This window comes from Cryptococcus neoformans, chromosome 5, assembly GCF_000149385.1.
Source record: "Cryptococcus neoformans var. neoformans B-3501A chromosome 5, whole genome shotgun sequence".
NCBI classification, from domain to species: Eukaryota; Fungi; Basidiomycota; class Tremellomycetes; order Tremellales; family Cryptococcaceae; genus Cryptococcus; species Cryptococcus deneoformans.
In genome coordinates this window covers 1,190,023-1,203,471 of record NC_009181.1, presented here as the reverse complement: position 1 = coordinate 1,203,471, position 13,449 = coordinate 1,190,023, and the positions used below count along the sequence as shown (strand labels likewise).

Sequence of the window (13,449 nt, the reverse complement as noted above, 5' to 3'; positions counted from 1 at the left end):
GGGGAACGAAAGTGGCAGGCGGGCGTGTATCTACAAGCCACAGATATCCATTCTTGGCATCCGGTATCCCCATCCCAAGCGCTCTCAAGAGGTATGCGAATGCATCTCGAGAACATTACAACAATATCAGACGAGAGCGGCGGGCGACGTTTATAAAGGTCGGCCGACGATAAGATTCAAGTCGTCCCAAGTCACGCGTCACACCTCAGGCTTCAGCACGTAACCACTTGCCAATATAGCTAGTAAATCCCCACAACTTCCGCCGATCCTTTGTTCTTTCATCCACATCTATATACACTTGTCCAGCTGCGCCACCTCAGCATATAAAGCATGTTCCCGACCAACCTTAGAGCGAGGCATAAGCAGCGCCAGAAGACTGCAGAAGCCGCACGGGCTTATCAGCGCGAGTCGCCACCCGGCCCAGGGGCGCGCGACAGTGATGTCGCAGGCGACTATGGCGTACAGAGTATGAGCGAGTGGGGTAGTGAACTCATCTCAAGGAGCCCTATATCGCAGTCTGAAAAGGAGCATCAATCAGCAGCGATGGCGATTGCCACAGATCTCATGGAAACATCCCGGGAAGATGAAGCCACAAATAATATGGAGATCGATGAGTCAGAGCCTACCAACGGACAAACTGAACGTTCACCAAGCGACTCAAGCAGTACAGAGACGGTATCTCCTGGTGATATCCAATCTGGCGGTACTATTGACACTGAGGCTAATCTCGCCATCACGCCCAGCCCAGAACATACGATCCACCCTTTTGACGGTGTCTCTCCAAGTGTTTCTACAGACGACCCTGCATCGAGACCTCGTACATCCCAACATCATCAACATCATCACCACCACCAACACGTCCATGATCCCGCTCGTTTAAGAGAGCATACATTGCACCACTTGCGGCTTCGCGATCTCCCACGACCAGCCACGCCGACATCACCTTCTTTACCTCCCTCAGAACCTGGATCGCCTATGAGCTTTGCTAGTATGCCGAGCTATGTGGCTTCTCTTTCCTCCCTCTCGAGGGCATCGTCGGCGGCATCTCCTGTTGGAGAGGACGATGCTGATGCCAATGACGATGTAGGTGGTGATTTGGTATTGCCGCAATTGAGCTTGCCGACCGAGAGTCTGAGCCTTCATTTGAGTTTACAGCGATGGCCAAATCGTGACGTGGAGATGGAAGATGGAGAAGAGGAAAGACGAGGTGTTGTTACTGTAGCTCTTATTGGGACGAAGGACGAGATTGAAAAAGTTTTGAAGGAGGTCAAAGAATGTGTGGAGATGGTCAAACTTGATGGCGGGGCCCTTGGGATTATCAGTGATGGTAGAGTGGCGATAAGGCTTATTACAAGTCTTGAAATTGATCAAGTAAGCATATAATTGGGGAAGGGGATGATGAAACTAATCTCAGTTATAGGTGCAAAGTAAAGTGTATCAGGCATATCAGACATTGAATGCCCTTTTGAGTCCTGTACCGCCACCTTCACGCGAGATAGAGAGTGAGTTACGAAGACTGATAGCTGGGTATGCAAATCGAGAAGATTGGGTGCATGCTGTGGTTGTCTTTGACAATCGGGGTAGGTTATCTTTCTGCTCTTGTTTCATGACCAGCGCTGATGTAACTTGTAGAATCAAGTGGCAACCTCGAGAGAATGACTCCCGTCACAAGGATATCTGCAAACGATTCTACTCATGAATCCATCTCGTCTACTCCGAGCGCAGTCTCAGAGCGAGCCACACATCCATCCCAGATATCAGATTCCAGACTGCACGAGCCTACACCTCGCGCTAGGGACGATATGGATGGATACTTTGCCTCTCAACACTTTTGCTCGCCATTGACAAGCTCGGAATCTGCGGCAGATCCTGCTTCCACACATAGTACTCACTCTGCTCGAACTTCTCGGTCTCCATCCATCTTGCGAGAAGGAACAGCTCCTATGAGCTCAGCCGCCCGCACTCTTTGCAACCTCTTGTCATCCCCTTCAACCCTCATTCACCAATCTACCGCGTCTTTCCTTGCTTGGCGTTATTCGCTCAGTGGGCCACCCTCTACCTCTATGTCTCCAATCTCCGTCTCAGCCTCTGCCTCGGCCTACGCCTCCGCTTCCTCCAGCTACTGTTTTGGAGGTAATCCCATGCCGACTGTTGCAAGAGCCCAGGGTGGTGGAGAGTGGGAAGCCAACCTGTCGAGACGTGTTGCCCAAAGGAGAGAATCAGGAGGACGATCTGTGGGCTTGAGTGAGTCGGGAAGCGGAAGAGGGAAGGGGAGTACGTTCAAAGCGAGGCCTCGTCGGCGTCGTCGATCACTCGAGAAGGCAGAGCAAGAAAAAGCTTGTCAATCGCTTTTCCCCAAGGTATCTTCTTCGCCTTTTCCATATTCCCAAGGGAAGTCTAGGGGCAGCATCCTTGGCATTGGGTGGCTTGTGGAAAAGACGTTTGGGATAAGTGTAGAGAGTGCTAAAGGTATGCAGACTTGGTGGGCGAAGAATGGGGTTTGGAAGTGGGGCGTGGTAGCTGCTGTTGTTGTCATTGGAGGATTGAGCCTTTGGGCAAAAGGTCGTGCCTGAGACTAGTCGTGAAGGTATGTACGTGTAGGATGAGTTGTACCATACTAGTCAGGTTATCTATAGATGCGTCTTGTTGTGCATATCAAGTATTACTAGTAATTTTGTATCATCTATATTTTTTGTTGATCCCTCTTTTAGTTTGTTGCGTTGTGATTGGGGAATCGCTCTAGCCAGTTTATTGTACCGCCGAATGTAAGCCTTCTGTACATGTCGGCGCAGGAATCGAGCTCGACAAGCAAGGTCGAGAAAGATAAGGGGATGGTGTTATGATGGTCCAAGGTGAATGACGATCACTCCTCGCTTTTGGACATTGCGGCGGCGGGCATTTTGCACTATGAATTGAGTTACCGATGAAATTACCTAATCAGGGAAGTCAGGGAGGGATAATACTGTATATGGTTAACGCGTGCCTGGAACTGCCGGTTGTCTTTTGTTCTTTCTTCAGCCACATTCATTCCCATCCATTCAATTCTTCTTGCCTTTTCTCCGCCCTCTGACTGTCTGAGTATATGGCGGCCTGGGGCAGCTTCCGGCAACTTGCGAATGCATACAACAGATTATCATGATTTGTAAATGGCTATCTACCCTGACCATACGTAGTAAAACTCCGATTGCAGATCATCAATTCAAATGGTAAGCTTTGAGCTTTGAGACTACTGGCGAACTTTGAACGTAGCGCTTTTAGCGCTTCCTTGAATCCTGAACCGCTCTTGAGTACATCCATCATCGGTCCGACTAGTCTTTATACATTGTTCACTTTTATTTTCCTTCATCCGTTTTTCGTCGTGCTGTAACGTTGCCACGTGCAAGAAGAGGTGAGCAGTCAAATGAGATCGTGTTCAAAGACCGTCGGGGTTTCGTTCAAAGCTGACTTGTCACGGTCTTTCCCTTTATCTTTCGCATCACTCATTGAAACTCCCTGCTTGGCTCTTTCCATCGCTGTCGTCGTCGCAGTCACGACTTGTACGCGTAAACCTTCCTTTCCGATACCGGCTCATCGACCGTGTACGGCCTCGCCTCCAATTCCAGAATCAGACACAAGAGCGAGCTCTACTCTGAATCATTTGACGCGTCCCCACTCCGCCATCATCCGCTGCAAGCCAACAGCACTTGCCACTGCCATCGCCATCAGTCCATACCGGGGCCATCGGGACCCATCTTCTCAATCACGGATCTCTTTCCCTCCGACATCCAGCTCCGTTCTCTGCCACTGTCACTCTCACTCGTCCGCACCTTTCAGCTAGGGCAAAGGCGTCAATTATTGCCACCACCGCCTTAGAGTTAGAAGCTTGGAATAATAACCAAGATAACAAGGATCGATTATACACGGTATACCTGCACGTCGCTTTTGCGCGCCTGAGAGTTATTTTAGGAACCCGAAAGGCTGGCTTACAATACACATTGCCGGGTGATTTACCTTATCTTCGTATTTTATAACCTTTTTCCGAGCATCAGACGAACACAGGAATCACGCACGGTACTCTGTCCCCAGTTATCAGCTACGCATCTCTCATCTCAAGCCGTGTTCGGAAAATAGGGAAACGCAACACGATCTCGGACAAAAAACATTACCGACACACACACACACACTCACACCTGGCGCACTTCACGTTCCGAATTTCTATTGTCTACTGTCCGAACGCCTATTGTCTTTGCGTCACGCACGACCGATTAAGCCCTAGGTGCGATAATAACTGGATCCTCGGTATTCTCTTCTGCTTGAATCACTTTATCCCTCAGCATTCTCTCTCGCCTCTGGTGCCATCCGAAAGACATACCAGTTTCCCGACAATACTGTCTACGCGTCAAGCAGAAAAGCATTCCCCGTTTTGCACACCTTCAAAGCTAGTGCCACGCCGAGTAAATTCGTGATCCATCATCACCAACTGCGCATACCAGCAACGACCAACTTTCAGACGAGATGGGTGGATGTATGTCTTCGCCCACGACTGGCGATCCCGTAGCCGAGGCACGTAGTAAAGAGATTGACCGAGCTTTGAAGGAAGTAAGTCTCGGCTTTCATTGGCTTCAAAGTATGATTTTAAACGGGCGTATGATGTCGAAAGAATTGGGTTATTTGAAAAGAAGAAGGCCAAAGGCATGGATCGTCAAGGACTGATGGTTGACAATATTTATTTCTATAGGATGAGAAACGTATGGCGAAAGAAGTCAAGCTGCTATTGTTGGGAGCAGGAGCGAGTGGAAAGTCGACAATGTGAGTGTTATCTCGCTATTGGGAATGTACTGACTATAATTAAGCTTGAAACAGATGCGCCTGATACATGACAAACCATTTGAATCAAATGAGGTCGAGGACTACCGGTACGTTTTATTTCATTCTTCTCGAAAATAATACTTACATTCTGGCCATAGGAAACTCACATTTTCTAACATTGTCGGTGGCATGCGCGCCATCATCGATGTGATGGACGAACTAGGCCTTGCCGTCCAACCCGAAAACCGCAGATACATCTCCCTCGTCGACGCCGAACCACCTATAAATACCAATGAACCGTACCCCATCAAGTACCTCACCGCCCTCAAAAGTCTTTGGGCAGACCAGAATGTACAGGAATGTTACAAGCGAGGAAATGAGTTTGCTTTGGCAGAGAATATGCCGTACTTCTACGCCGATTTGGATAGATTGTTTGCACAAGATTTTAAACCGAGTAGCGATGATATATTAAGGGTTAGAAGTAAGACAACAGGTAAGTAGGGAATATAGTTTGTAGAGAGAATGGGTTGCTGACGGGTGACTAGGTATCACGGAGACAAGATTCCCTATTCACGACGTAGTGTTTAGACTATTTGATGTAGGTGGTCAGAGGTCAGAAAGACGGAAGTGGGCGTCATGCTTCGGTAGGTTTCTTTCTTCCAACAGAACTTTATCTAGACAACTGCTTATTATAACTTTGTAGAGGACGTTACAGCCATTTTGTTCCTTGTAGCTCTTTCAGATTACAATTCGTGCCTGATAGAAGACCGAGGTGAGTAACTCCACCAACTCGTTGGAAGACAGATGATAAACGGATTGGATATAGAATCGAATGGTATGCAAGAAGCTCTCATGCTGTTTGATTCTATTTGTAACTCCCAATGTAAGCTGGATCGTGAAAGCTTAGACAGGGCGGAGCTAACTTGACTTTTAGGGTTCACCAAGTCATCAATCGTAAGGCTCTACCGGTAACCTATCCAGTCAGCGTCCCCTGTCTAACAAACGTCCTAGATTCTATTCCTCAACAAGGCCGATCTTCTCCAAGCCAAAATCCAAGACCCAAGTCAGCAGATCCAGGAATATTTCCCCGAATTCGAGGGCGAGCCCTACTCCTTCCAGGATGCGGTCGACTTCTTCAAGATCAAGTTTAGGTCGTTGAATAGGACATCGAAGAAGGAAATTTATTGTCATGTGACGACGGCGGTGGATAGGCAGAATGTCAAGGTTGTAATGACTGCTTGTCAAGTGAGCTTTAACACTTCTTTTTGGGATCTTTGGGTGTTAAGGCGCCGAGGCTGACAAAGTTTGAAGGATACGATCTTGAAAAATGCTCTGAGAGATATGGCTATTCTATAATGTCTTTAGAACAGGTAATGCGGGATTATGAACAAGGGAAATAAAGCGGTATATTATTGTCTCTCTGTGGCTCGATTTTCTCGTTATCAGTATATATTCGTCTGTTTCTTTATCTACTTTAACACAAGTAGTTGGGATTTTTGTGGAGTTGTCTGTACACATATACCCGCATGGGGGTTTCGGCTTTCTGCTCTATTATCCTATCTGATGAAGGATGAACAATACATGATGTGATCTCCTGAGGAAAGAGAAGCATAGAAACGCCACGCTCACGGGAATACGGCGATATTGCCCAGCTGACGCGACGCTCGCCACCCCACGCAACTTTGGATTTGATCTTTTGCATCCCAAGCCCCTTCCCATTTCCTTCCAACCTCTCTTCATTTCTTCCTTCCATCCATCCTCTGCATTTCCCTCAAGACCAGTACTTCGACAATGTCCCAGTCCCAAGACATCCAGCGCGCCGACTCTCACCTCGACGTTGCGCCTACCCCCCAAAACACCCCTCTCGAGACTGGTGTCCTCCAGAACCGACCCGCCAACTTGGGCCAGCCCACCGTAGAAACTCTGCAGGAAGGCGAAGAGAGTGAAGAGGATGAGGAAGTTGGTGGTGCCAATCCCGCTTCCCTCTTGGCGCAGGTGAGTCTTTGGCCAGGCCGCTTGATGTGGGGAGGATTTTAGATTCCGGTCACAAAAGGGTGGAAAGGCGGAGTGGAGGTGGAGGGATCGTGCACTGTGCAGGAAATTTTTAGGTGGTCAAGTTATTGTGCAATAAGTCTTTTAGGACTTGATGTGCATTTGACTCCTGGCGTTTTTTGGCGCCCGTGTGTCTGTGTCTGTCGGCCATCCGCCCTTTTGACTCCGATCGGCTGTTTTAAACCTTGTCACGTGCTAACGACTCCACAGAACCCTGCGCTTCTCGCCTTTGCCCAGTCCAAGCTTGACGGCCTTGTCGGCAAGCCTTCTGGTTACATTGAGTCTCTCCCTCCTGCGGTCCGACGAAGAATCGATGGTTTGAAGGGTGTGCAGGCCAAGCATTCTGAGATTGAGGGCGAGTTCCAGTTGGCCATCCTCGAGTTGGAGAAGAAGGTTAGTCATCTGCATTCTTGAGGGAAAGGATGCTAACATATTCTGCTGTATGTAGTTCCTTGTCAAGTACCAACCCCTTTACGAACGTCGACAGGCCATTGTCAAGGGTGAGGCCGAGCCAACTGAATCCGAGATTGAGGCCGGCCAAGCTTCCGACTTGGAGGACTCTGATGCTGAGGATGAGGAAGAGAAGAAGACCAAGGAGGAGGCTACCGGCGGCGAGGACGTCAAGGGTATCCCCGAGTTCTGGTTGACTGCTTTGAAGAACCACGTCCCTACTGCCGAGACCATTTCCGACCGAGATGAGGAGGCTCTCAAGCACCTCGTTGACGTCCGGCTTTCTTACCTCGACGGTGAAAAGCCCGGATTCAAGCTCCACTTTGTGTTTACCGCGAACGAGTTCTTTGAGGACGCTGAATTGACAAAGACCTACTACTACCAAGTGAGTATTGGGCATGGAGAAAGATGCTGGACAGATTGTTAATATATTGGTTGTAGGAACAAGTTGGCTACGGTGGCGACTTTGTCTATGACAAGGCTATCGGTACTGAGATCAAGTGGAAGGAAGAGAAGGACCTCACCAAGAAGGTCGAAATCAAGAAGCAGAGGAACAAGAGTATGTTTGCTTTGCGTGTGCCTGGCTGCACAGGCTGACTTTTTTTTCTAGCCACTGGCCGGACACGTACTATCCGAAAGGTTGTTCCTACCGACTCTTTCTTCAACTTTTTCAAGCCTCCTCAGCCCCCTACCCCCGACACTCTCGAAGCTTCTGATATTGACGAGGAAGAGCTCGAAGAGCTCGACAGCCGACTTGAGCTTGACTACCAGATTGGCGAGGACTTTAAGGAGAAGATTATCCCCCGGGCTGTCGACTACTTCACCGGCAAGGCTTTAAGGTATGAGGACTTTGAAGAGGAGGACGACTTTGAGGATGAGGATGACTTTGAGGACGACGATGACGAGGTTAGTGTTGTTCTTTACGTTTCGAGTCCGTATCGATTCCCGAAGGGGCTGACGTGTGGTCAGTAATTAGGATGCCGAGGGTGCGGCTGATGCTAATGCCGCTGCTGCAAACCCCGACTGCAAGCAGCAGTAAACGGTTGTTAATTTTAATGTGGTCCATGTGTACTTTTCCCTCTTTTCCCGTCTCTCTCACATCTCTGTCGATGCTCTGTGAATACAGTACAATACAAAAGTGTTTTAGCTGCCCTGTGGATGCAGTTTATACATGAATTAGATACTTCGTGGTCTGGTGTCGCGGGTTGTGGACGGCGGCCGCTGTGCTGCTGCGCGGGTGTCGTCATGTCGCCGGTCGCCGGCGTTACTCTTCATTATTTATTTATTGATTTCTGTTTCTCTTCCCGCCGTACATTTCTGTAAACACGATGGGCTGCATTCCCTGCAGAACCCTCCAGCCAGAGGTCGCCCATCTCAACGCCTGCTATCCCCCGCCAAAAGCGCTCCTCACCGCAGGCCCAGAATACCGCCCGCTCGCCCAGGACCTCTCGAAACTCACCTACTTTGCGACAAACAAACCCTCCAAGCTCGCAAAGATCGGCGAAGAACTCGAGAAGCGTGTCGCCCAAGAATCAGCCAGAGCCAGCTCGGGCAACCACAAGTACCGTGCCAGCCTCCTCATCAGTCTTGCCATCCTCCGCGCCCTCTTGACGGAATGTAAACGGGACATCGCTCTTTTCGCCCGGTCCACGCTGCGTGTGATCGACAGCAGTCTCGATGTGCGGGTGTACCAGCGCGGAGGGATTGATCTCGAGGTCGTCGGCAGGGCTGCTGCCGCCTTCATCGCGTACACAACGTACACCGATGGATCCGCTGTGGGCGTGGATGACACTCTGACCAAGACATATTTTGAGATCCTGCGCAAGTTTGGCAGCATGGCGACTGTAAGCTTGCTGGACTCGAGCGAGAAACCGGATACGGAGCAGCAAAACCGAACGAGGCTTATCGCACTCGCCGGACTCAACGGGGCAGCCACGTCGGACGCCATCTTTGCGTCTACCAGAGACTTTCCTCGACAGATCGATCTTATCATCCCGCCCCTGCTGGTCAACACCTTTGAGGGGCAAATATCCGAGCTCAAGCTCGAGAGTGCAAAGATTGGTATGGATGCCAGCCCATCACCGTTCTTTAGCGAGTTCGCAGCCAAAGGCCCCGTCGCCCAGCGCAGAGCGCCAAGCTTGCATGCGCATATCCCAGGAGAAAAGGGTCCTACCTCTGCGGACGTCGTATCTGCCGCTCTCCGCTCGCTTCACTCACTTCTTCAGCAGTGTAATGTCACCCAAGCGTCCCAGATCATCGACCGATTAGTGATGTTCCTCGACAAGCATGGATGGCAGTATGCCGAGAGGGACTGTTTTGTCGCAGAGCAAGTGACCGCGTGGATACCCTTGCAGTACAGATTTATCGTCCCCACCCGGCTCGTTGAGGTCCTTATGGACCTGCAAGACAGAACACCTACACCCAAGCACACCTCAGCGCTTGCCATGGTCACCACTATCCTCAACTCTACCACTTCCCTCGTTGGGTTAGGCGTCACCGACCTCTTACAACACCTCGTCTCCCTCATCATCCGCCGAATCCACTTTGACCTTCGTGACGCTCTTCTCCCGTCACTCGTACAGTGTGTTAGCAGCCTTGGGACACACATTTACTATGCCGACCAGATCAATGATATCGTCGAAGAACTTGCCCTACGTATTGCCGAAATCCCATCAAGTGATACCGCTAGATCAGAGATTATCAGGGTATTGACATGCTGTATCTCGGGTGTGATGATCATGACCGATGCGGCCGATAACGATGCAGAGTCGAAACAAGGTAACAATGTTCCCCAACCGACGCCGAGCACCCCTGGCAGCCCCACACCGCCTAACAAGGGTAAATTGCCGGCTCCGGCAGAAACGCCGTTTCTTACACCTCTTTTCGAATACCTACGTCCCCAAGCCCACCGTTCATCACGTCGCAACCCCATCTCCCCAGAAGTGTGGCAAGAAACCCTCCCACTTTTATGCGAGGCTGATTATTCGGTACGGTCTACTTATGCGCGCGCGTTGATCCTATTCTTGGAAACTGAGATGCAAAGAGGCCCAACACCGCGTACAACGCCAGGTAAGCAGAGTGCACAAAATAGAGAAAAGGAAAAGGGGCCATCGGCGGATATGGCGACGTACAGGTTCTGCCATGCGCTCAACGCGGCAGTGTACTCGCTCATGATGAGTTCTTGCCTCGGCATGGCAGATGGGGATGGGATCCCTACGGGAGTCCCCACAACAGCGGCAGCTTCGCCAGAAATACATACCGACCCTACCGCTTCAGTCGTCACCGTCAAAGATTCGGATCCCCCCGTGGCTCTTGCTCCAGATGTTGGTCCGACCCCAGCCTCTGGCGGATCTGGATCTGAGACCGCTACGCCTAACCGCGAGAAGGGCGTGTCTTTCAAAGTCACTGAACCTACCCCTGGCGAGACAGCCACTCAGACGCAATCCGGATCGGGCGCCACCACCCCTCCCAAAAGGAATAGTCGCTCCCATCGCCCTTCATTACCTCTCAACAGACTCCAGTCTTACACACACCTTTCCTCATTTGATAACGTTGCGACCCCCCTGGACTTTGCTGCTGCCCTTCGTATCCTCGATGCGATGCATATGGTAGTCCCTGTAGCAGCGCTTGTCACTGGGGCGCCAATGTTGTTGGCGGTCGATAGGGATGCAGGGAACGAGCTTGTGAGAAGACCGGGTGATGGGAGGGCTGGAGCGTGGGTATTGGAGAGGAAGAGGGCGATAAGGGAGCTGGTTAGTTTGGTTTGGAGGAGGATTGCGGACAGGTGGGGGATCGTTGAAATTGATGATTTGGCGAACAAGGTGTGTTTGGCTCTCTTCATCTTTCAAAAATGTCCTGTAAACTAACTCTGCTACCTTCTTGCCTAGGCTTTGGCTTCCCTCCCTGAACCGTATCTCATTCCTCCCTACCCCGTCCCAGACAGTCCGCCCGTCTTCTTATCTCTTCCTGAAGAACCTGTTTCGTTTATTCAACACACACTCGAGGGTGAATCATCCTCGACCGCAAAACCGCTGTTAGACCAAGATACCTTGCTGGATGCGCTCGTGAAATCAAAGACAGTCCAGGCGGCGAAACAGATGGATGAAGCTGGATTGAAGAGGTTGTTTGATGGGAAATGGAGTGTAGAACAGGCTATCAAGGATTGTACGTAACCCCCATTTATATTCTTGCACACATCGTTCCACGGCCTCTATCAACACTACAATAAATGTAGAGCGAAGCTGACGAATGATACTTTTCCATCTAGCTATGGAAAGATTCTCCTCAGCCAATCTCCGGCCTGATGATGATTCACATTACAATGCGGCTAGTGCATTACTCATGAGTATGAACAATGCCAGTTACCAAAGTGTCAACGGTCAAAGACTATCACGGACAATCGATGTCACAGACTTGAGAGATGCTCTCGGTACGTCCCTATCTGTCCTTTCCTTCTATCACTGTAGCGCACCTATGCTCATAAAATTATGTAAACATACATAGGTGGACGAGTAGATACTGTCTCTACCTCTGGTGCACCCTCCATCGCCTCGTTCGATGATTCTTTCCATTCTCAATCTGCCCCGCGATCAAGCTTACAGTCCAGACGGATGAACAAGGATTCAGACGTCAAAGAGATTTTGAAAGATATCTTCAAGGATAAGAAGAAGGGAACCAAAGCGCCCAAGGGCATCGTTGTCAATAGAGTAAAGAGTGCAAGTGCAAGTGAGGAGGCCAGGACGTCGACGGGGGACGAGAACGGGTTGGGGATGAGTGGTATGACTCAAGGAGATGGTGCCACTGGGCACAAGGTGGTTACAGATCCACCTTTGGATCTTTCTTTGGGCCGGCCTGTTGATGTGCCCAGCAGCAGCTGAGGTGGTTTGCCCCGGAATTGTTGGTTCTCAAAGTCAAATCATTATAGGATCTTATTGTTAAACTTAATCTTTATGTTATCTAAATAACTGTTATCTTGATGCATCAACTGTGTCGTATTCGTCTGGTATGACATACATAGAACGAAGATCAGTCGTGGGGTACACTTCAAAGAGTGTGCAAGATACAAACGCCAGCAAGCAATGGTCCTAATCACAGAGTCCTAATCAAAGATCCCTCTTTGGCATTTCCACTTCTCCTTCCTACCGTTTACTTTCATCGTCTTCCCGATCAGAACCATCGGACTGGGTGGATTGTGGGACAGGTATCCAGTATCAAGAAGTAGGAGACAGGGGAGAATATTGGCCGCCTTCTGACTCTGAGGCGGATAGATCAACGTTGATAAGTCTAGTGAAGATGTTCCAGGGCGTAGTTGGGCTCGCAAGTTTCGGACAGCAAACTGTGATTTCTGAGAGCTCTATGATGGAAGGAAGAACGAAGACTACATCAATCGTTTGATGTACCCTCAGATCGAGCCATTCAAAGTAGTGTTCTCGATTAGTTAACAGGAAGCAAGAAGAAATGGGCGATCACCAACGACGGCCGAGCTAGCTGATATCTATTGGTGTGTGTATCGGTTGTGTCAGATCGTTTCTATTATGGATCCAAGGAAGACTGCAGAACTTGATAATAGGTGCAGATTCGGTTTTCTCAGAGATCCAAGGAATAACATGATATTAGGCGCGGACCAGAAGATGTAGGGATGAATGAACTTGGGAAGATGAGACGAGGTTCACTGACGACCATATAGCAGGGGATGTTGCATAGTGGAATCTTGTTGAAGATGAATTCTCGTAAAACCCCTTACAACCAACGCACATCCATCCCAACTGCATTCGGACCATCACAGCGACTATCTTATGTAGTACATCCGACAGCAAACAGCACCACCGAACGTCACCCTTGCCCGTCACAGGGTGTTCCTCCGCGCTGGTCACTGGTTCTCTGCCACTGAGAAAAAGTAAAAAGAACGATGCACACTGTATTCTACTGAACCATGATGGGTGGAGGCTGTATCACAGCAAGGTCCAGCAAGCCATACAAATCTTCTAATCACTTCATACGTGGGGGAGGGAGTATGCTACGGCAGAACGTCTTCGATTAAAAACGCTCACACGGACAGTGGCGTACTGGATTGTTATTTGCATACAGCTGTGACTAACAAGTTACCGACTAGGCAGAGCCTGAAGCACGGTGACTCACTGTTGATACGGGACTAATGAA

At 49.8% G+C, this 13,449-nt stretch overlaps 4 protein-coding genes across 4 annotated transcripts; all 4 read left to right on the top strand.

The window, feature by feature from the left end:
* Nucleotides 1–330: 330 nt before the first annotated feature.
* On the top strand, nucleotides 331–2,573 carry CNBE4460 (hypothetical protein; the record flags this gene model as incomplete). Its single annotated transcript, XM_770080.1, has 3 exons — nucleotides 331–1,371; nucleotides 1,421–1,580; nucleotides 1,633–2,573. The coding sequence occupies 3 exons, from the start codon at nucleotides 331–333 to the stop codon at nucleotides 2,571–2,573; spliced, it is 2,142 nt and encodes a 713-aa protein (XP_775173.1).
* Nucleotides 2,574–4,494: 1,921 nt separating this feature from the next.
* CNBE4450 (hypothetical protein) lies at nucleotides 4,495–6,144 on the top strand (the record flags this gene model as incomplete). The annotated part of the gene is made up of 10 exons (XM_770079.1): nucleotides 4,495–4,578; nucleotides 4,718–4,788; nucleotides 4,833–4,895; nucleotides 4,947–5,281; nucleotides 5,334–5,432; nucleotides 5,492–5,560; nucleotides 5,615–5,671; nucleotides 5,723–5,742; nucleotides 5,800–6,033; nucleotides 6,100–6,144. 10 exons carry the CDS (start codon nucleotides 4,495–4,497, stop codon nucleotides 6,142–6,144), a joined length of 1,077 nt encoding a protein of 358 aa, XP_775172.1.
* A 435-nt stretch (nucleotides 6,145–6,579) lies between these two features.
* Nucleotides 6,580–8,329, top strand: CNBE4440 (hypothetical protein; the record flags this gene model as incomplete). Its single annotated transcript, XM_770078.1, has 6 exons — nucleotides 6,580–6,783; nucleotides 7,051–7,233; nucleotides 7,289–7,675; nucleotides 7,732–7,849; nucleotides 7,901–8,196; nucleotides 8,267–8,329. The coding sequence occupies 6 exons, from the start codon at nucleotides 6,580–6,582 to the stop codon at nucleotides 8,327–8,329; spliced, it is 1,251 nt and encodes a 416-aa protein (XP_775171.1).
* Nucleotides 8,330–8,618: 289 nt separating this feature from the next.
* On the top strand, nucleotides 8,619–12,167 carry CNBE4430 (hypothetical protein; the record flags this gene model as incomplete). Its single annotated transcript, XM_770077.1, has 4 exons — nucleotides 8,619–11,111; nucleotides 11,178–11,454; nucleotides 11,558–11,719; nucleotides 11,794–12,167. 4 exons carry the CDS (start codon nucleotides 8,619–8,621, stop codon nucleotides 12,165–12,167), a joined length of 3,306 nt encoding a protein of 1,101 aa, XP_775170.1.
* Nucleotides 12,168–13,449: the final 1,282 nt, after the last annotated feature.